Genomic DNA, 22,771 nt, shown 5'->3' on the forward strand with positions numbered 1-22,771 from the left:
CCAGTTCCATCTATGTGAAGATAAGTCAAAGGTCCTGCTCGACCATGGCTGGCTTGTATTTTTAAAGACACCTCAAACAAGGATGTTAAAAACAAATGAACTGGGGCTGGAGAGATGGCTCAGCAGTTAAAAGCACTGACTGCTCTTGCAGAGGTCCCTGGCTGGATTCCCAGCACTCACATGGCAGCTAACAACTGTCCATAACTCCAGTTCCAGGGGATCCAATGACTTCTTCTGACCTCTGTGGGCACTGCACAACACAGGAGCACTTACACACATTCAAGCAATATACTCATACACATAAAATAAAGATAATAAAAAATATATAAAAATAAATAAAATTTAAAAAACCAAATGAACTGTACGTACTTAGAAACAGAATGCGGTCTTGTATTTTACTGTGTTAACATTCATCTCTCACCCCTAAATCTAAACAATGTACTTCACAGAACCATTACTTTATACTTTTATTTACAAAATGAAAATCTTCAAGCTAGGAGAAATAAGTAAACTAGTTCACATATTTTTTCTTGAATTAGAAACAACTTTTAAGGTTTGCTTAATCTTTAAACCTTATAGATTATGGGGGCTGGAGAAATGGCTCAGCAGTTAAGAACATTGGTTGTTCTTACAGAAGACCGGGGTTCAAATCCTAGCACCCACATGGCAGCTAACAACTGTCCATAACTCCAGTCCCAGGGGATCTGACAACCTCTTCTGACCTCCGCGGGCACTGCACGACATGGGTGCACTTACCTTCATGTAGGCAATACACACATACACATAAAAATACAAAAATAATAAAATTAAAAGAAACCTTGTAGATTACATCCTTTGAGCAATGGATAACTTAGCTATAAAATCATATATATATATATATAGCTCTTGTAAAGACACTTAAGCATCGTTCTCTTGAGAAGCCCACCCACATGTCTTGGGTGTACACTGTCCTTTTCCTATGTCTTTCTGTCTAAATGTGTAGTAAATTCACTAAATTTGCTCCATTCTGACCCACTCTGACTCCTGAAACTCTTTTCTGGGGAGTAGTCAAGGATTCTGTTTAGCTGAGTAGAGATCCCTAAGGGAAAGGGATTCCTCAGGCTCCTAAAGGCAGTGCGGGCTGCATCTCCCTGCCACGAATGATAATTCAGCCCTAATCTCAGCCAAGCATACACCTAGCAGCTGAGGAAAACAGATTACTTCCAGGCCATCAGCTCTCTTCCCAGGTCCCCAGGCTGAGGCAGGAAGTTCTTTTTATATCACATTGTTTCTGAATCACGAGGTGGACCATGGGGGGTGGGCACTTGATACAGTCCTGTTTAAAATGACAAAGGGACAGGAAGATGTACATCCCTTTGAAAGTGAGGTGTCTCCAGTGGTTAAGGTGCCAGTCTCAGATATAAGGGGCCCATGGGAGAAGACAGGTCTGCAGGACAAAGGCCTATCTGACAGGCTCTGAGAGAGGCTGACCTACAGCATGTGATGATCTCTCTGTCCAGGCAGCTCAGAAGCACAGGACATCTCAAAATGTCCCTGAAAGTGTGCACTTCTATAACAAGAGTCTTAATGCTAGACAATCAAAGAACTTCTCTTTGTTCTCTTGTCTTGTTAAGAGGTAAAGCAATCAGAAAAGCAACCTCAACAGTGTGGTCAAGAGTGGCTGTCCCACACAGCTAGGATGTACAGGGACAAAGCTAAAGGCTGTTTTCAAAGCTCCCACTGACCTATGTGGCAGCAGGCTGACCACACCAGACCTCAGATGAAGCCTGAGGTAGGCAGAACATGGTGACTAATTTGGAAATGGAGCATCATTCCAGGGCTCTTGTGCCTTTGGCCCCAGTTCCGAGCTGTCTGGCTGGTCTTGAGGATCCAAGGCCATGGTGACCCTGAGGAAGAAGTCATTCTACCCAGCATTTTAGGTAGCAGTCACTTAAAGTCTAAATAAAGGATGGTACTATGACACCCAAAAGGAAAGTCCCTCGGAGGGAAATGGGGATGCAGATAATAGAGGCCACTGTGCCTGCTGAGAACTGACAAGAGGGCAGGATAGAACTCCCAAGGGCAAAACAGCCTTCATCATCCCACAGAGGTGCTTGAAAGGCTGACTGGGGCTCAAGGATGCTGAAGAGGGGACATATGAAGTCCAAGTAGAGGGCTCAGACCTCCCCTAGCTCCCATAGAAACTCTACTGCCACCCACAAAGCAAAGTAAGACTGCAGTCCTCAGCAGGAAGGGCAGGCAGTGGGCAGAGTGAAAGGGGCACAAGAGGGTGAAAATACAAAAAAGGCTTCACAATCCCAAACTTCTTTTAGATTCAAATTTTGCTATAAGGATGCATTGCTTATTAAATGTTATTTTAAAGGTCTTTTTATTTTATTTTTTTTGCAAACTTCAATGAAGCTGGGTTCTGTTCACAAAGAGCAGTGCAGGTTAACTAAATAATAAATCCTCGAGAGGCCCTTGACTTTGGCACAGTTTGCCCTAAATTCAGGCCAAGAACTGGGAAGAAATAGCCTTTGGCATGCTGAATTTGTAAGCCTAAATATAAAGTGACAGCAACAGCCTCCAGTTTGCAGTGAGTGGAGAAAAAGCGCCAGCATCACCCACCCCTGGGGCAGACTGCTTCCAGAGGTGGACAGTATTGGACCATACAGAGCTGAATTTCAAGGAAGGGTAAGATGCTTTCCAGAGAACACAGGCTGTTGTACTGGTACCTAACACTCAGCATGAGCAGACCACCATCCCTCCTTCTCTGTGGATACCCTCCCTCTGGACCAAGGAGGCATAAACAGTCCCCCACTGCAGGTTTCACCTTTCTAGTCCAACAGTGGGCACACATTTCCCAGTCATGCCCAGTAGGGTCTGGAAGCAAGCTACCATGTTGAAGAGGAAAAATGGAGCCAGGAGGGGGTAGACCCATTCCTCATGAGCATGTAGAAGCCAGTGGGGATTCCTAAGAGCAGGAAGCTGTGTGCTATCTGAATTCAGGGAGAAAAAACTGCTTTCTCACATCAGATTCTTGAGCTAGATAAGTGCCACTACAACCCAGAAATCCCTCTTAAAATGAGTAGAGAAGCCTTAAGACCTATCCTCTGAGTCAGATTGAAACACAAGGATAGGGACTAGAGAGATGGCTCAGTAGTTAAAAGCACATACTGCTTTTGCAGAGGTTTGGTTCTCAGCACCCACATCAGGCTGCTCAAAACCTCTTATAACTCCCATTTCAGGGGATCTGACACCTGGCCTTTGCAGACACCTGCATGCACATGGTACACATATACTCATGAAGGCATACGAAGGCATACGCAGATAAACATAGATAGAAATAGAACTTTAAAAAACAAAACAAAGGCCGGGCGTGGTGGCACATGCCTGTAGTCCCAGCACTTGGGAGGCAGAGGCAGGCGGATCTCTGTGAGTTCAAGGCTAGCCTGGTCTACACAGTGAGTTCCAGGACAGCTGGAGCTACAGGGAGACCCTGCTTCAAACAAACAAACAAACAAACCAGCTGCAATGAGAAAAAAAAATGAAAACAAAACAAAACAAAACAAAAAAACCCCCACAAAACAAAACAAAAACCCATGGTCCATCCTAATCTCTGCTGGTCAGTCAGTGATCTGCCAGGCTTCCCTTGTAAACCACAGCACCTTAGAAGCCCTGCCAAAGTTGAGCAAGGCCTTTGTAGACTCAGGCCAGTGGCACTTCTGAACACACTGAGGAATATTAAACAAAAACAAAAACAAAACAAACAAGCAAACAAACAAACCCAAGGAGACAGAAAGGAGGGTGTGACTGAGAGCTTAGGGTGGAATGGGGGAGCTGAGACAGAGAGGTGAGGAGACATCCAACTGTCCAACAGGTAGCAGCTGGGCCAAGTGGGAGGAGCAAGAAAAAGTAGAAGTCAAGTAGCCAGGGCTGGCTGTTCAGCCTCAGAATGGGTCATGGGTTAGCTGTGTCAACATGGTTCAGGTCTGTCTAGCCTTTCCTTCTGGGCCTTGAAGGAGGTATGAGAAAGCACAGCCAACCATTAGGGTGTGGGACAGGAGGTCTCAGGCACCAAGTTCTAGATTCTCCTGTTACTGCTACAATCTTGGATGTGGGTCAGTCTTAACCTTCTCATGGGAGTTTGAGTTTCTTTTCTTGTTGATTTCCATTTCCAGGGGACTGGTCTGGAGCTATACTTCTAGCGTAGCTTTTCAGCACTCCACAACCCTGACCCTTGCTTTCCATCTCCACTAATTCCTTATTGTGTGTCTCTCACAGGCTGGCTACTGCAAATAGCACTAGGTTGGTGTCATAGCATGAGGTGGTCCAAGAGCACCCTGAAGCTGGTAAAAGAACCCCCAACCTCCATCTCAGAGGTCAGGAAATGAGGGAATACAGAGGTTAGGTAATCAGTCAAGTCATACAGCCTAGTGAATTTTCCTGACTCCAAAGCCTGCAGTATGCTGGAGGCTCTGGGACGGCCAGGGCCTTGTGTGCAGTCCATGTTTAGAAATGAGAAAAACAGTTGCTGGAGAAATGGCTCAGTGGTTAAGAGCCCTTATTGCTCTTCCAGAAAACCTAAATTTGGTTCCCAGCACCTACACTGGTAACTCATAACCATACGTAACTCCAGGGGATTAGATACCTTTGGCTTCAGAGGGTACCAGCACTCGTGTATGTGCCCACATACAGATACATATAAATGAAAATAATAAAATAAATCTTAAAGAAATAAGATAAGTACTGTTGGCTGTCTGAGTTTTCCTGCTAGGACACAGATGTGGCTTATCCTCCAATCATGTGTTCAAAGACAGGTCCTCAGTATGGTAATGTTAGGAGGTAGTAAGGCTTAGTGGAAGTTCATTGTCAGTGCTGCCCTTCAAAGGGATTAAGGTTAGGGACCCTTGAGTCAGTCTTCTTCAAAGAAACTGTCATAAAATTTTATGTCAGACCTTGAACTATTCTCTGGTTCCCTGTCTAGCCATATGATCTCTTGCTCCCGCATGTTCCCGCCATTGTGGGGCTATCTGCCACGAGGCCTTCACCAAAGTCAAGCTGAGGATAGCACTGTGACCTTGAACTGTGAGCCAAATAAACCTCTTCTCTTTACAAAGCTACCCAGTCTCAGGTATCTCCTGACAGTAACCAAAAGGGTATGATAATTCTTCCAACATCTAAATGTGAAGCCTGATGTACACTCATCATAGGAAGGAGCCAACTGGCCCTGGGACAGACTCTAGCTTCCTCCAGCCTCTTCTATACTGATATAATAGTCGTCTTCTCAGACCATCACTATCAACCTGCTACCCCCTGGTGTTCAAAGTTTCCAGGACTTGTTCCAGGTTTAAGGATACAGCTATAATTTCTTAGTCTGGTATTTAAGGTCCCCCCCAAAGCTGGTCCCAATCTATCTTTTCAGTCATATCTCCCACTACTCACAAATCCTCTCAGCTGGCCAGGCAGCTCCTCCTCATCTCCAGAACGAGTCTTGCACTTTGGTGCCCCTGTGATTGGCACACCCATCCCTGCTCCAGCTGTCTGGATCCTCTCCATTCATTCCGACCTGACCCCTCCACTTGGCTCTGCTCTTTACCCAGCTCCCAGAGATCCTTTCAACTCTCAACATCTAGACCGAAAATCTTACTTGGCTCACTTCTTAGATGGCTTCTCATTGTCATTTCAATCTGCATGTGTCCTAATTCCCAACCATCTCAAGGTCTCTTGAGGGCAGCAACCACTAGCATGTATGCTTATCTCCCCCACGGTGACTCCCTTTGTACATCCCCTGTGGATGTCACTGGGTCTCCTGCATCCCGTGACTGTCTCCATGGAAACAGTTTTACCTGTAGTATCTGGACTGCAAGTAGGTGGAGCACACAGCCTTGGATACATGACTGGCTGAGCCAAAGTCAATGACCTTCACTCGGTATGGTTGTCTGGATGGATCCACCAACATGATGTTTTCTGGTTTGAGGTCAGCATGGATAAGACCCAGGCTTTTGAGTTTCATCAGGGCTGTGGCTACCTGCTGGAGGACCGGACGAATATATTTGAGGGGCAAGGGGCTAAACTTGTTCTGTTTCAGAAAGTCATACAGGTTCTGTTCCAACATCTCAAAGACCAAGCATGTGTGATTCTTGTGCTGGAAGCACTCATAGGCCCGTACGAAGTTGTAGTCATCAGCACTCTCTGTGCTCAGCCGGGCCAGAATGCTCACTTCAATCTGACCCTGCCGGGCATATGAGGGGTGGTTCTTCAGGATCTTAATAGCCACGATTTCATTAGTGCCCCTCTTCCAGCACTTGACCACTTGCCCAAATGTCCCTCGCCCCAGGAACTCTAAAACCTCATAGGTATTGGTCATGGAACACAGCACTTCATGCTGTACCAGCTGGTAGTCACCTTCACTGTTGGAGCCACTGTTTTTGGAGGTGGCAGTGGATGTGGTGGCAGTGGCTACAGTGGCCCCGCTAGCATTATTCTGAATCATGGGTGGATGCTCTTCAATGATCTGCACACTGCTTGTGTTCTCAATCTCCTCACTCTTGCGCTTGAGTCCACATTTTTGGTAGGTGTCAAGGAGGCTCACAGTGCTTCGACGCATTAGGTTATGTGGTCCGCCGAGGACTTGCCCAGTGACAGAAGTGCTACTTGCTGATGTTACAACTATGTGTCCAGTGCTTCCTGGGAAGATGATGGTCTGCTCGTAAGGTAGGCTTGGGTTTGGGATTGGCAAGGAGGTGCTGACGGTTGTGGAGGCTGGCTGAGAAGGTGGTATGTTCTTGCTCTGGCTGTACACTTTGCTGTGGGAGCCGTACCCAGTCATGTCCCAGTTGGAATTCGGCTCTACTTTCAGTTTCTTCACACTACAGAAGGCACTTGATTGAAGGGTGTGAGGGGAGAAAACTTGCACATGTGAGGCCATACCTGTAAGAAAAGAAAAAAGGAACAATACATATGTGAGTTACCCTTCCGTGAGTAAACTCGATCAATTCACCTGGGTTCTGATCAATGGCTTGAGCCATAGAAGACATTGTCCTCCCACTTCAAGAGAAGCTTGTGGACATAGGAGATGGCTCAGCAGATAAATCACTTGCTGTACAAGTGCAAGGACTGGAGTTCAGATCCCCAGAATCCATGCAAAACCAGGCACAATCACATGTACCTGCAATCCCAGCACTCCTATGGCAAGATGGGTGGCTGAGACAGGAGACTCCCCAGAAGCTTGTGGGCTAACTAGCCTAGAGTATGCAGAATAAGAGACCTTGTCTTAAACAAAGTGCAAGGTGAGGACCAACACCTGGGGTTGTCCTCTGACCTCCACACCTATTGTGGCCTGCATATGTGTGTGGATATACACACATACACATACATACATACATACATACATACATACATACATACATACATACAGGGGTCAGGGGACAGAGAGAGACAGAGAGAGACGGAGACAGAGACAAAGATAGAGATGGGGCTGGGAAGAAGATCTGAAAAAGAGAATCGATTCTACCCAGAAGTACATTCTGGTCTCTTTGTGGGATCAGTGATTTCCAAGTTCCACTGTTATACCTGTCAGCCGTAGGACGGTAGGAGACTCTTAAAATAGAGCTGAGAATACAGTCAAGAATCAGATGCAGGGGGCTAAAGACATGTCTCAGTAGTTAAGAGCACTGACTGTTCATCCAAAGGACCTGAGTTCAGTTCCCAGCACCCACATGGCAGCTCACAACCATCCATATATCAAAACTCCAGTACAGGGGGATCCAACGCTCTCTTCTGGTCATCATGGGGATTGTACACATATGGTCCATGCAGGCAAAACACTCATACACATAATAAAAAAGAATCTGATGCAGAATTAGCACTTAGTTCATCATTTATTTCTTATAAATATATTCTTAACAGAAACCAAATCTTCCTCCATTCTTACCAGGTTGCATCTTGCTAAATCTGAAGACTTTATCAAGTGGCCCAGGAAACTCAGCCTTGTCACAGGCCCTAACAGCCAAGTTAACTGCTTTTAAGAAACATGTTCCCACACAAGCCTCATTGCAGGGCCTCTCATGATTATCTGGGTTCTGACATCCTACCACCTGGCATCTTGGTTATCTTAATTAAATTCTACAGAGCTGAGCAGATCAGCAGTTGGTCTAGTATTTAGCTAGCTTTAAACATTATATCATTTTGGGGGCTGGAGAGATGGCTCAGTGGTTAAGAGCACTGACTGCTCTTGTAGAGGACCCAGGTTTGATTCCCAGCATCCACATGGCGGCTACCAACTGTCCATAACTCCAGTTCTGGGGATCCAATACCTTCTTCTGACCTCCAGGGGCACTGCACAACACGGGCACACTTACACACATGCAGGCAAAACATTCATACACATTTAAAAAAACTATATCATCTTTTGGACAGGACAGAGTAGCACCATTCATTGGCTTCTCATTCACGTTTCCTGTCAATCCATGCATTAATAAACGTCTCTCAAAAATCCTGATCTCAAGAGCTGGGGGGCAGGGGACAGCTCAATCAGTAAAGTGTTCACTGTGTAGGCATGAGGGCCTAAGTTTGATTTCCACACAAAAAAAGTTGTGACTGTGTGCAAACAGTCAGCACTGGGGAGGTGGAGACAGGAGGGATCCTTGGGGCTCACTGGCCAGCCTGTCTAACCAAACAGTGAACTCCAGGTTCAGTGAGAAACCTTATCTTTCTTTTTTTAATTAAAAAAAAAAAAAAAGGTGGCTTGGTGGTGTACGTGGGAGGCAGAGGCATGCAGATCTCTGTGAGTTCAAGGCCAGACTGGTCTACACAGAGAGTTCTAGGTCAGCAGGGGCTACAGGGAGACCCTGTCTCAAAAAAATAAAAAAAAAAAAACAAAAAAACAAAAAGAAGTAGATTGTGATTAAGGACGATTTTGATGTCAACTTCTGGCTTATACATACAAAGTATTATGATTTCATACCAACAACTAACATATCTGCAACTTAGATAATCTCAGACATATTTAAGACCCTTCTGGACTGGTTGTAAATTTATGGTGATATTGAAAATAACAAAAATTCATAGAGTATGTACTAAGGAAAAATGCTACAGTGACAAGAAAGGGTAAATCCTTAAAAGGTGGAAGTAGAAACAAACACTACCTTCTAAGCTGCCACTGATAACCATTTCATGTGTGTGTGCACACATGTGTGTACACATCTGGATGTGCATGCATGTGTATGCAGAGGCCCCCAGTGGTTAACACTGATAGGTATCTTCCTCAGTCACTTTCCATCTTATTTTCTGAGATACCTTATCTTTTTTTTTTTTTTTTAAGAGCACTGGCTGCTCTTACAGAGGACCTGGGTTATTAAACTTGTCACTCATCAATTCAGCTAGACTATCTGGTAGAAAGCTCCAGAGATCTTCTTGCCTCTACCTCCTCAGTGTTGGAAATTACAGGTATACAGTGCTGCATGTGGCCTTTTAGATGGATGCTAGGAATAGAACTCAGTCCTCATGCTTGTATGCCAAGCACTTTACTGAAGAGCCATCCCCCTAACCCCCAACCACTTCTTATAAAGGCACAAAGAAAGTGGGGCATATGTTGAGCACTGTCGGTACTTAGCCATCCTAGCTCCTGCTGCTCTCTGAGCCCCCAGCATTAGAGTACTTACATAACATTTTCCTTATAACCCATCACCCGTCACCCTGGTCCTCCCTCTCTTCAGCAGATCCCCACCTTCTACTTTGCCCAGCAGCCTGAGGTCAGCCTCATTTTCTCCTATTTCTCTGATTCGTATTCCCCCATTCTCTCTAGAACCCTGCTTCTGCTGCTCCTTTTTTTTTTTTTTTTCCTGGAAACTATTGATTTCTCCCTGTTCAATGGACTGAAGTCCTTAGTTGGTACTGAATCAGGGGTTGTCTTAATCCCTTCCTTCTGTCTTCACATATATGTGCACATACAAACTCTCAACTTTCAAGGCAGGATGAGTAACAAAAATGCTCCCCCTGCTTCATTTTTTCCTTCTTACCTTAAATTGATGCTTTGTGTACTCTTTTCTTCAGTCCTCATCCTTAATCCACGCCGCCCCCCAGTCACATACCATAGGCCTGTGTTCTTTTTTAAATTTTATGTGTATGAGAATATTGCCTGCATATGTGTTAAGTGTACCTGTGTTGTGCAATGCCCACAGATGTCAAAAGAAGGAATCGAATCTCCTGGAACTAGACAGTTGTTAGCTGCCATGTGGGTACTCAGAATCAAACCCAGATCCTCTGTAAGAGCAGCCAGTGTTCTAAACCACTGAGCCATCTCTCTAGCCCCAGGCCTGTGTTCTTAAGGTAAATAAGTTCCTAATTGCCTAATCCAATGGCTCTTCTCATTTACTCTCCTTTACCCTTCTGCAGCATCTGATACTGCTGACCAGAGCTTCCTTCTTAATGCTCTTATCTGCTCCTATATGAATCTGTAACCCGCTCCCCCCAACCCATGGCTCATTGCATACAGTATGTTTGGGCCAGTCTTCTTCCTCCTTAAAATGCTGGCATCTCCAGCATTCTGACTGTTTTCTTTGGACGACATCACCCATTCAAACAGTTTAAGCTGTCATCTCTATGCAGGCGACTCCCACATGTTTATCACAGGCCAAGTTTCCCCTAGAATGTTCCAGTAATCTACTTCTGCCTCCTGCTACATCAAAGATGATCTTCCAGAGCTGAACTCCTTATCTTTTCCATAAAACCTAGCCATCCAATCCTTCATCCTAACATCTCCATTTCTGTTCATAAAATATTTATCTAGTTGCTTGGCTCTGAAACTGTAGATTTACTTTTGAGGAGTCCTTTTCTTTTTTTAACCTCCACAGCAAAGAAGGTACTAAGTTTTGATTTCTCCTTGCTTTATGTCTTTTTTCCAATTAAAAAAAATTAGCATGCAAAGGAAAATGTTTCTTGCATCCAACTTTCATCTCTGTCCTTGCTGCCACTCCCATAGTAGAAATACTAACTGCTTTTCAAATTAGTCCTAAAGCAAATACAGAGACCTGGTCTACCCAGGCTACAGCTTAGAACTCACACTTCTTTGTGCCTTACCTGTAGTGGGCCAAGCTAATAGTGCATGGTGGCCATTGCTAATAGAATAAAGCTCTGGGACTGGTCACAGAGCAATGACCAGTCAAGCACATCCATAGAAGCAGGCCTGATTCTGGAAATTAGAAAAGTCTGCCAACATTTTCCTACCCAAACAAAGACTTTTAAAAAACTAAAGTAGAGGGCAAGGTATTGTGGTATATGACTATAATTCTAACACTTGGGAGGTTGAGTCAGGAAGGTTGAGAATTTATGTGGCCACCCAGGACTACATAGCAAGACCTGTCTCAAACAAACAAATATTCTAAAATGAAACAAACAAACAAACAAACAAAAAAACAAACAATAATACCAAGGCAGAGGCAGCCCCTGTCCTGGGTTGGAGAGTCGTCCTCTGCCTGTGCTTGGGCTACACATGCTCTGACTTTCTGGGGGCAGGTCTGGCCTATGAGCCCTACTCTGAGTTCTGCCTTTACCATGACCTCATGAGTCAACAGAGATTTCTCTTCTGGTTTGAAAGCTGACTCCAACCTTGACCTGGGAACTATGAATACATGCCTGTGTATGTGACTATGCCTGACAAAATTATTTTAGTTTGTTATGCATCTGTATTTTACTTGTTTCCTAATACTATAACAACACAGAAAGTAGTTATTCTCTACTTATTAGTATCAATTAGATGTTCCTATAGTTCTAAGTGATATAAACCAGGCATATCCAACCTATGGCTTTAGCCTCATGTGTCCCAGAATAGTTAGGAATGTGGTCCATCACATTTGTAAATGACATCATGTTAGGATGTCAAAAGGCTGGACACTCCTGCAACAATATAGAAATGGCTAGTCCCTTGGCTTTCAGCCACCTATCCCTGAAAGAGACTAAGCAAAATAAGTGTTTGCTTCAGCTTCTGTCCCTTACATCCCCCTTACTCCTCACTTTCAAGTCACCTGTTGGGGCAGGAGAGAAGGAGAGGCAAAAGCAGAAATAAGCTGATTACACATAAAGCTACCGAAGCACTAGTCTCTATTTTCACTGTTTCAAAAGTTCTTGGTGGAAAGGCCATGCTGTAGAAGTGGAATTTTACAGAGGGAAAGAGGGTAGCTTATGACTTATTTGTTATTGGGATGTCAGCCAAAGGTCATAAAACTGTGGAAATCATCACAGCTGTCTTGGGTGACAGGCGCTCGGGATCAGTGAGGAGACCTACATGGATGGAAGCTCACGGCACCATGGCCAGCTGCCTCAGACTCTGGCCGGGGCTGCTGTGGTCACTGCTAAGGTCAACAGCCAGTAAGCCACTATTCTAAGAACTAGATCTAATGCTCCCAAACAGCCTTCTTACCTTTGTTCTATGGCATAGACCATTTTCCTCTAGGAAGCAGAGTGCTCAACAACAACACACACGAAAATCATTAATGAAAAAAAATTTTTTTTAAAGCCCTAAAATCTTTATAAGGAATAAAACACTGCTGGTGGTTTTGCTTCATCTTAAAATAATCTTATGGCTACAATGAAACTTATTTTCAAACATTTCTCTTTGAAAGAACAAATCTTCCTGCTTAGTTTAGCTCTCTGTGAATCAAGACCACAACCTTTGCCACTCCATTTATCCAGATCCCTGAGGCAAGGGACAAGGAAGGGAGTGGGGAGACTGATATGTTTACCACTCTAAAGGAAGAGCTAAATGTTTCCTTTCATTTCTTTGTGAGTTGACCCCTGTACTCTCCAAGGACCAGTGACCTCCTTGTCTATTTTTTTTTTTCAGTTTGATTCTATGACAAAATCACAATTGCTTTCAAAATAATCTCTGGCCTCCCTATCATGCTCTTAAAAAGAGAAAGAGGCTTTTGCCTCTCTTTGGTAGGAAGACAGGTTTTGAGATGATTTGGGGGGAGGGAGTTAAGAAGAACCCAGGGAATCACAGAATATTTATTATTAACAAACATATTTTGTTTTTATTTTATATGTATGAGTGTATTGCCTGCGGGCATGTAAGTGCATCCATGTTGTGTAATGCCCACAGAGGTTGTAAGAGGGCACTGAATACCCTGGAATTGGAGTTACAGATGGTTGTTAGCCACCATGTGGTTGCTGGGAACTGAACCCAGGTTCTCTGCAAGAGCAGACAGTGATCTTAACCAAGGGGTCATCTCTCCAGCCCCTGCTATTTAGTCATTTGATGGTCATCCAGCACTTTCTGAGGTCCTGAAAGGTGCTGCCCCATGGGCTTCCAGAGTACTTGGCACAAGCCCAGCTCTTGGCACAAGTGTGGTGGAAATTTTAAATAAACTCAGGTACAGTGGGAGCTCAAGGCCCTGTCTCTAAGGAAGACCTTCCCGGTCACTCCTAGGACCTCCACAGAAACGGTCAGGAAATCCTGAAATCTTGAGCACTCTAATACTAATAATTTGTTACATGAAAACACTTATTTAATGAATATTAATGCTAGGACTACTAGGCTTACAAGGTAGTTCTGCATCTGAGACTGAGAGCCAACTATTTACAAGTGGGGAAACTGAGGCATGGCTAGGCAGAACATTAGTCTGTGGGCAAGCTTCACCCATCTGCGCGCGGTGGGAGGAGCCATCTTCCAGGCCCGCCCAGCTCCAGTGGGCTGAGCTCTGCACCGGGTTCCCAGGCCAGGGCCAGCCCCGCCAGGACCTCTGGGGCTCGGGGCGTTGCAGCCTCCGCCCTGCTGCCCTGTGCGGCCAGCATGAGGAGTTAGATAATCTTTCCCTGGACGGCAAGGCGCTTTTTGTGCCAAACCACTGGGAGGGAAGGGGCCGAGTAGGGAGGAGGTGAGAAGCTAAATGTTCTTTTTCTACTTAACTTTTTAAAAGATGTGTGTGTGTGTGTGTGTGTGTGTGTGTGTGTGTAAGAATGTATGCCACATTTTCTGATGCAGGCAGAGGCCAGAAGATGATGATGGATATAGACAGTTATGAGTCACCTGACATGGGTGATGGGAACCAAACTTGGGTCCTCTGGAAGAATAGCAAGTGCTCTTAAGTGCTGAGCCATCTCTCCAGACCCTCAAATGTTCATTTTTGCATTAAAACATATGTACCTAAGTCTACATTTCAAAATACTATTTTCAAAGCATTTGCTTTGTAGATAAATGCTATATATGTCCATAAAATGCAATCACACTTGATTTCAACCTCTATTCAAAAATAGGTATGGTTCTCTAGGTTTTATATTACTGAGTACCTAGTACACAACAGGCTCTGGGAAAAGTGTTTTCCTAGCAAGGTTGAGACAGCCTGATTTCAATGGTATGCTCATCCCATTAACACATGCCCCACCTACTCTTAGTCTCACAAAGGGCTGAGTTGAGAACTGAGGAGTCAAGTGGTAGTATAAGCTCCTATGATAGGGAGCAAAATCAGACCCTGATCAAGCTGAGGTCATCCTGTGCAGTTGTCTTTCTCAGTCTGCATGGTTCAAGGAGAAATTCATTTTTCCAAAGTTACAGACAATTTGTTTTCCCCTCTGGCTTTTTGAGCAAGATCTTACTGTGTAGTCCAGGCTAGCCTCATGCAGGACCTTCTGGCCTTGAACTCAAGTGAGTCTTCCCCTCAGTACCTCAAGTACTGGGATTACAGGTTTCTGTCATCATGCCCAGTAAACTTTTTTCCATTTACTAAAAAAGTACTTAAAACTCTACATGATTTTTAAGTCTTAACTATTTTCTTAAAAATGACATTTGTTAAAGGATTGGCTCATTTAGCGTATTTTTCTCACTTATGTGCTTACATTTCTTCATAACTTTGTATTTCACAATTGGATGAACTGAAAAGTTGCTTCACATATGAGTACATTTCCTTTCCATTTCACCACCCCAAATTATCTACTGGAAGATCAGACTCTGGTGAAGCTACAGGGATAAGTGAGGGTTCAACTATGATTAATTTTTTTGTTGTTGTTGAATTCAATTCCACTGAATTCTATCAAAGCTGAAGAGGAGGAATTATAAATAAAAATAGGCATCATTTTTATCAGTATTTAAGGTTTAATTTGGGTTTGGCAGACATGATAAGACCGCCACTCAGAATCCAGTTATGTTGTTAAGGAGTGTGTGCAGAGCACCTCAAGAGGCACCAGCTTCTTCCCTTCCTAAGTCTTCAGCACATAATGTAACTAACAACTGATGAAAGCTACACTTTTTTTTTGCTCCCCTACAGTCAAGAACTCAAAAGGATTAATTCCCATACTTAACAGAATACCCTTTGATTTTCATTATCATATTTACACATAAGGTATAAAATGTCAAAAGAAGTGAATATTAGAAACACAAACCTAAACAGAAAATTTTAAACACCTAGACAAGGGTTAATTTGTACAACCTTTGATAACCGTATGATAAGTTAATATGCCTCAGGGAATTGAAAAGTACTAGAAAAAGCTCTTCATTGATATACTACAGAATATTCATAACACTATAATATTATCCTGTATATCAAGTTTTATTTCAAAAGATATATGAGTTGATTTCAGGTTAGCCTGTTTCTAAATGATATATTTCCAAAACAATATATACTAAATATCTTTGGGACTTTTGTATGTTTTGTGTTTATCCACTAGTTGTGTAATGTTAGATATATAACATAATTCTACCAGAGCACAGTTTAGAATTAACCACAAGCTGTAGAGAATCTTTTGTCAATAATGACAGCAGCAATACTACTGACTGTAGTACTAGGCATCTGAAAAAGAAAAAAAAAACTCAAAATCAATCATCAAATCTGTATTATCGGTCCTCTATATATAAAAAGACTGGCATGAGGTAGAATAGGAAGCACAAAGACATTCAAGACATCACCACTGACCTAAAGGTGTTTAAAAAATCTCATAGTTTACTGCCAGGCGTGGGAGCACATGCCTTTAATCCCAGCACTAAGGAGGCAGAGGCAGGCGGATCTTCCCGAGTTCAAGGCCAGCCTGGTCTACATAGTGAGCTCCAGGACAGCTGGGGCTATAAGGGAGACCCTGTCTCAAAAAGACCCAAAAAAAAAAAAAAAAAAAAAAAAAAAAAAAAAAAAAAAAATCTCATAGTTTACCAAGTCCAATGCCAATTTAAAAGGACAACTGGCAATTTTAGGCAACATAAACTATTTGCCAAAGTAAACAGCAGATTTCAGAGTCAGGAATGACTCTGGAGTGTGGTCTGTAGTGTGGTCAGATATGGTCATATACGAGATATGGGCTGTGCCACATGGCTGTAGTCCCAGCACTTGGGAGGCAAAGGCAGGTAGATCTCTGTGAGTTGGAGACCAGCTTGGTCTATGTAGCAAGTTTCAAGCCAGCCCCCGCTTTATAGTGAGATCCTGTTGCCAAAAAAAAAAAAAAAGAAAAAAAAAAGAAAGATGGGGACCTTTTGAAAGGTAGAAAGCTGGTGTTCTAGATCCTACTGCCAGCGTATAAAGACATCAGTCTCACAGTGGGGAGCAACCAGCACTGTGGTCTCTGTCCTTAGAAGCTTCCGCTTTGCTTAGAGACAACTGAAGCACATTTGCATAGCAGTAATATATTAACAGATGCCAAGGCAATAATCAACCTCCAGCATACACTGTGCATACCAACCACCTACTTTACCTAATTCTGGTAACTCCAATATTCTAGAAATGATTCTAAATATTGAGAGCTGGTGTGAAGCCTCACCAGGAAAATTGCTCATTTTTCTTTTGGCTCTTGCACTTAACCACTACCACATGTTATTTAATAGTGAGTTTTAGACACTTTCATGACTGTCCTTGTTCTATTCCAGACTCCTGGTGCTTACTTTCCCAACTGTAGGATAAGGTGCATTTCTCCTACTGAAATGGGTAGATGGGTAAATGTGCTTAAGGAATGGCATAATTTTCTCAAAGTCACGTGGCTACTACTAGTACAGTTGACTTTGGAACCAAGGTCTGCCTGATTCTCAAATCCATGCCATTTTACACACTTCTTCATTCTCCAGGTTTGTGGATTAGAAGCACCAAACATGGGGTCAGGTAGAATGGCAACCAAGGAAGGATGAAAGACAAAAGGCAGGAGGCAGATCCAACTACAGGACACAACTGACTATATCATCTGGTAAAATGATGAATGCCCACAACAATGATCATATCTCTCATTTCTGTCTTCTCTGGTCAGGATGATATGAGAGAAATGCATGCACTTAAATTATTAAAATAAAATAAATACAACTCTTTTAAGAGGCAATCATCTTTTTTTCTGATGCACAAATGGAACAGTGGCCAGAACACTGGTTTTGATTAAGAAGACAGAGCGAGGAACCCTGGAGAGGTTGCATGACAAACAGAAAAGCTGTCACAGTAGCTGAGAGGTGAGGTCTGGAAGACCTGAACTAAGGGAACTGTCTGACAACAGACAGGAAGGAGCAAAACTACAGAGCTTCACAGAGAAGACATAGGACACTGACAGGTTTGGGGATGTAAGGGCAACCCCAACACTCTGGAATCAGACACTGGCAGATCTCTGTGAGATCCAGGCCACCCTGCTCTACACAGTGAGTTCCAGGCCAAATGGGCACAGGGAGACTCCATTTCAAAAAACAAAAACAAAAACAAACCCCAGAATGTAAAGGTGAAGGATGAAGAGAATCAAATATGTCTAAGTGATGAAACATCCACAGATGATGGAATGGGAGGTGGGGGCATGGTGTCAAAAGTACCATTTATCATGGGGAAAGGAGGACAGAAATCAGTTTTCAACAAGGTGAGTGACAAGCACTAACAAGTTATCTACACTGAAATGTCCAGTGATCAATTCCTACTAAAACTTAGAGACAAGAAATTGCTTGATTTAACTGAAGTTCATGTTCATGTCAAGAGCTGCTGGTGTTTGACAATCAGCATCTGGTGCCTCTCTGCTAAACTGACTCTCGTGTGTGTGTGTGTGGGATGTGTGTGTGTGTGTGTGTGTGTAAAAGGTATATTTTTTGTTTCATTTTTTTCAGACAGGGTCTCTCTGTAGCCCCAACTGGCTTGGAACTCACTATGTAGATCAGGCTGGCCTCAATCTCACAGACTTGTGTCTACATCTGCCCCCGAGAGTGCTGGAATTAAAGGCATGAGTCACCATGCCCAGCCTAGAAACAGTTTCTTATTGAGCCCAGAATACACCCATTGTTCAGCTAGACTGCCTTGGCCCACAAACTCCAGGGATTCTCCTTTCTCTACCTTTCCACTATTGGTATTACAGACACATACCACTGCATCCATTATGTATGTGGGTGCTGGGGATCAAACTCAGGTTTTCAAGCTTATGTGCAGACACTTTACCAACTAAGCCAATCTCTAGTCCTAGGTTGAGTCTTGAAGGAAGATAAACCATTTTGAAAAGACAATGGAAATTGATAGAATGGGCTAAGTCTGCACAGGATGAGCCAAAAAGTGAAGGCAAGGTGACCCTAAACTTAATCATGGATAGACTAAAGACAAGGGATAGGCCCAAAATATTGCAGGACAGAATGAAGGCAAGAAAGGACAGACATGGCAAGAAAAGGCTCCTGTACTAGAGACCAAGAGGTGCTGCTGACTGCAAGAGCCCAGCCCAGTTGCAAAGCTTGCTTAGGGCAGATTCTTGTTAGGCATCAGGAACAACAAAGCAGCAATATTCTATATGTACCAAGCAAAAAGTCAGGTGGAAGAATGGACGGGAGGTCATGGATGCAGATGTTGGCACTTCGATGAAAATAGAATCCATGTGAGTAAAGCTGTTCCCAAGAGAGCCCATACAGAAAGTAGAGCAGATGGTAAATAAAGTAATCCTCAGGGGTACAGAGAGTATGTCAAATAGTATGAGGATGATATGTGAGTCACGAGGAAGTCAAGGGTAAAGTGACAATAAACACAGTTAGGGGATTGATCCAGGAGAATGAAACAGAAATGGCTAAGCCTGGCTGGGAATGTGCCAACAGCCCCCCTTTTCCCAGAGGCTGGCAGGGAGAAAGGAGTGTCTTCCTGGGAGAAGTAGTCACATCATGTATGCCCCTTGCTTTTCCAAGAAATGTGGTTTTCTTAAGAACTTTCAAAACCCTTCACATTATCTGCTATAAGCTGAATTTAATCCAGAAAACAATCATTTCCCTGCTATTTGCAAATTCCTCATGCATCTACCTACCTACTAGTTTACTATTTATCAAAAAATCAGTTCTTCTCACCAGGCATGGTGGTTCACGCCTTTAATCCCAGCACTCCGGAGGCAGAGTCAGGCAGATTTCTGTGAGTTCAAGGCCAGCCTGGTCTACATAGTAAGTTCCAGGCTACCTGGATCTACAGGGAGACCCTGTCTCAAAAAGACCAAAAAAATAAATAAATAAAAAATAATCAGCCTTTCTCAGTGTTTAGACTCTCTTCTCTTCTCTTTCTCAAAGTTGTCAACTTTCCTCAACTCCAGGCCTCGTTAGTCACATTTCTGTAACTTTCCTACACTGTCTTGTATGAAGCCATAAAATATCATGGCTGAGCTGGCACTTTCATGCAATGGATGAGTACATGTAGTCTAGAATGATCATCTCCATGCTGTTGGTGTTCACAAGCAATCTGAATACTTTCAACACTATCCAGTGCTGGGAAGGTAGCTGCCTACCAGGTTCCAGCCCAACATTACAAATAGTAGTAATAAATTCTTAGCAGCACAATGCTGATGAAGTAAAGAATGACTGATAAGACACATGCTTTTCAGTTTCAACAAGAAATTGGTAGCATCAATGAAAACAAGTTTATGCAGAACAACTCCAAGAAACCTTTTAAAGCAAGAATTGCAATGATAGAGAATCTTAATTCTTTTTTTTTTTTTTTTTGGTCTTTTTGAGATAGGGTCTCCCTGTAGCCCTAGCTGACCTGGAACTCACTATGTAGACCAGGTTGGCCTCGAACTCAGAGATCTGCTGCCTCTGCCTCCCAAGGGCTGGGACTACAGGTGGGCGCCACCATGCCCAGCGAGAATCTTAATTCTTAAAAAAAGAATAATAGCAATTTTTGTTTTAGTTTTTTTCTTTTTTCTCTATTTGACATAAAACACAAAATTCCTTTGCCTCAGTCTCCTGGAATTACAGGCATGGATCACCAAGCCTGGCCAGCAAACAAACAAATGGACCAACAACTAGTAGCATCTAAGCATTGGTGTATTCATCTGCTGCGACTGTTGTAACTACAGGCCTGGTGGCCAAAGAACAGAATGTCATCTTGAAATTCTGGAGGGAACAAGGCCATAATCAAAGCACTGGCAGAGTGGCTCCTTCCAAGAGCTGTGAGGAAAGGATGTGTTCCAAGCCTCTCCCCCCAATTTATAGAAGAAGGCCATCCTCTCCCTGTGTTTCCTCATGCCATCTTGCCTCTGTGTGTCTGTGTTCCTTTTAATAAGGACACTGGCCATAATGGATTATGGTCCACTCCAACAACCTCACTCCAGCTTGATTACCTCTATAAAACTCTATCTCCTATCTCCAAATAAGGTTATATTCTGAGGTTCTATGGGCTAGGGATTGTATCTATGAAATAGGGGGCACACAATTTATTCTATAACAGTAAGTTTAAGAAGACCAGAAGTACTAAAGTATAATTTTTACAGAATGTCATATTTAAAAAGCAAAACAAACAAACAAAACAAAAAACCCTCTTTGTTTTTCTCTCCTTGGAGGTTAAGACATTGTATTTTGTGTTTTCCCAATATCTTGTCTTAAAGAACCTATGAACACACTTCAGGCACACATATGGAAACAAGTAAAAGTGAAGTGGTTATATTAAACCAAGTTCTGCATGAATTTGTCAGCGTGCTTCTAGAAAAGGCCACACAAGAATGCATCTGAGTACATGAAGGAGCTACTGCAGTCACTTGGGCATTAAGAAGAACTGGAAGTGGCAGGTTAATGACACCAGCACAAGGTTTTCAATTCTGAGCCCGAGTGTGTGGAACATTTCTGATGCCACCTGCACATGGCAGCTCAAATGGGTGGCTGTGTTGTGGCTGAGCACGGAGTGGGCCAGGGCTTCCAAGAGGTTTCTCCTAAGGCCCACTTAGTGTTAATGATAATAAACTTCTATATTCTCACTTGTTACGTGAATTGTCCTTTCTGTCCAAAGTCTGTAGAGATTATTAGAGCCTTTTCAACCCTATATCTTGTTTCCAAGTGAGGCTCTCAAGGAGATGATAACTGATTAAACAAAAAAGCAAGTTTCTACCAACTATAAAAACATGAGATGCAGATGAAATCCATTTAAATAATTTTTTTCAATGCTCCTAGAATTTCTAATTTAGGATTATTAAATTTGCAACAAGCTTCTTTTCAAGTGCTAGGTCACCTTTCTTCACAAACATCTCCTTGGCCCCTTCAGACTGTCCCTGCCATTGACAGGTGCATCATCCTCTGTCTGCCACCAGCTCTCAGTCCTTACTGACCACCTCAGCAAGCCATACTTGCAGCAGGCACTGAGGAGGCTGAGTAGTTCGCTTGCAAGGTAAGTCAAATGCTTGGCATCATATTGATAATATAAAATGGTAAATGAAACATACTGAAAATAAAACATAACCTTGCTCATTCTATGCCCAATCCACCATTGAGTTGTCTTCTCCAGCTTATCCAGAAGATCTAATACACAGAGAATCACAAGCTGGAAACCTGGTCTGCTCATGCACATGATGGTGTTCTTATGATACCATGGCAAATTCTTTTGTATCAAAAGTTTATGTCAATTCCATAAACTTTTGAGTGTAAACTCCACTACTTGTCCCCCAAAAAGATACACTGAACTCCTAATCCCCAGTACCTATGAATGTGACCTTATGTGGAAATAGTGCCTATGTAGATGGTACCAAATTAAGATGAGGCCATTAGAGTGGGCCCTAGTCCAATGTGACTGGTGCCCTTATAAAGGAGGGGGAATGTCACATAACAACAGGACGAGCCTGCGTGATTCAGCTGCAAGCCAAGGAATATCAAGGGCTGCAGGGTCCACAGAACTCCACAAAGAGCCAAAGAAGGTTCTACCTGATGACATTGCCATTCCCACCTCTGGCTCCAGTTTCTGTGGTTCTCAGTCACCTGCTTTATAGTACTTTGTTACAGTAGCTCTAGGAAAGAATATACTTTGCAATATAATTCAGGATACATTTCATTGGGGGGGGGGGAACACCTGTCTACACTCAAGCTATGAAAAAGTACTTATAGCAATCCCAAAGTCACTGGGGCCAAATGACCCCACAGTCTGCCCCTCACGGCCTCACAGTCTGCACTTGCCACCTCTGGGCTAAAATGCTGCAGAGGTACAGTTTTCCTCCCACATCGTGGTTCCTATTCCTGCCTGGGTGCTGAACACCTTTTCCTTGATGCAAATAAATTTGTTCATCATGACTGAAGTTTGACTTCAGAACATCTCCAAGGAAGTCACATGAAACTTCAGTCTGTCCTCACTGGGGATGCCAAGAGTTCAGGCATCAGGAATACATCTTCGCTGCCTGTGGTAGAGACAAGGACCACTACCCGGGTTCTGCTCTCAGTGCCATACATGCTTGCTGTCTCTTGCCTCACCTTTTTGTGCATCTCTGAACATTTGTCTCATCGGCTACCAGCTAACTTCCCCGAGAACTTTGTGAAGGAGAAGCAGAGGAAGTGCAACCTCCATTCTGTGACTGAAAGGACGGCAGAAGCAATGGGGAGAGGAGGCAGGGAAGCAGTAAGGGGGGTGTCAAAAGAGAAGCTTAT

The 22,771-nt window shown here is 43.4% G+C and overlaps 1 protein-coding gene and 1 non-coding gene across 9 annotated transcripts in view; one reads left to right on the forward strand and one right to left on the reverse strand.

Annotated features, from left to right (window-relative positions):
- Positions 1-22,771, reverse strand: part of Hipk2 (homeodomain interacting protein kinase 2) — a 207,285-nt gene that overhangs the window by 139,936 nt on the left and 44,578 nt on the right. For 7 of the 8 annotated variants that reach the window (XM_008823500.3, XM_017795686.2, XM_017795685.2 and 4 more), the window contains exon 2: positions 5,829-6,912. The exons of the other annotated variant lie outside the window; for it this stretch is intronic. In XM_008823500.3, coding sequence (XP_008821722.1) covers positions 5,829-6,912 — 1,084 coding nt within the window. The remainder of the gene's footprint in view (positions 1-5,828; positions 6,913-22,771) is intronic. 8 annotated transcript variants of the gene reach the window in all.
- Positions 3,583-3,714, forward strand: LOC115068533. The gene has a single exon (XR_003847881.1). It is a non-coding gene; the product is annotated as a small nucleolar RNA SNORA52 (small nucleolar RNA).

The sequence above is a fragment of the Nannospalax galili genome, unplaced genomic scaffold, assembly GCF_000622305.1.
Source record: "Nannospalax galili isolate Female #2095 unplaced genomic scaffold, S.galili_v1.0 scaffold307, whole genome shotgun sequence".
NCBI lineage: Eukaryota > Metazoa > Chordata > Mammalia > Rodentia > Spalacidae > Nannospalax > Nannospalax galili.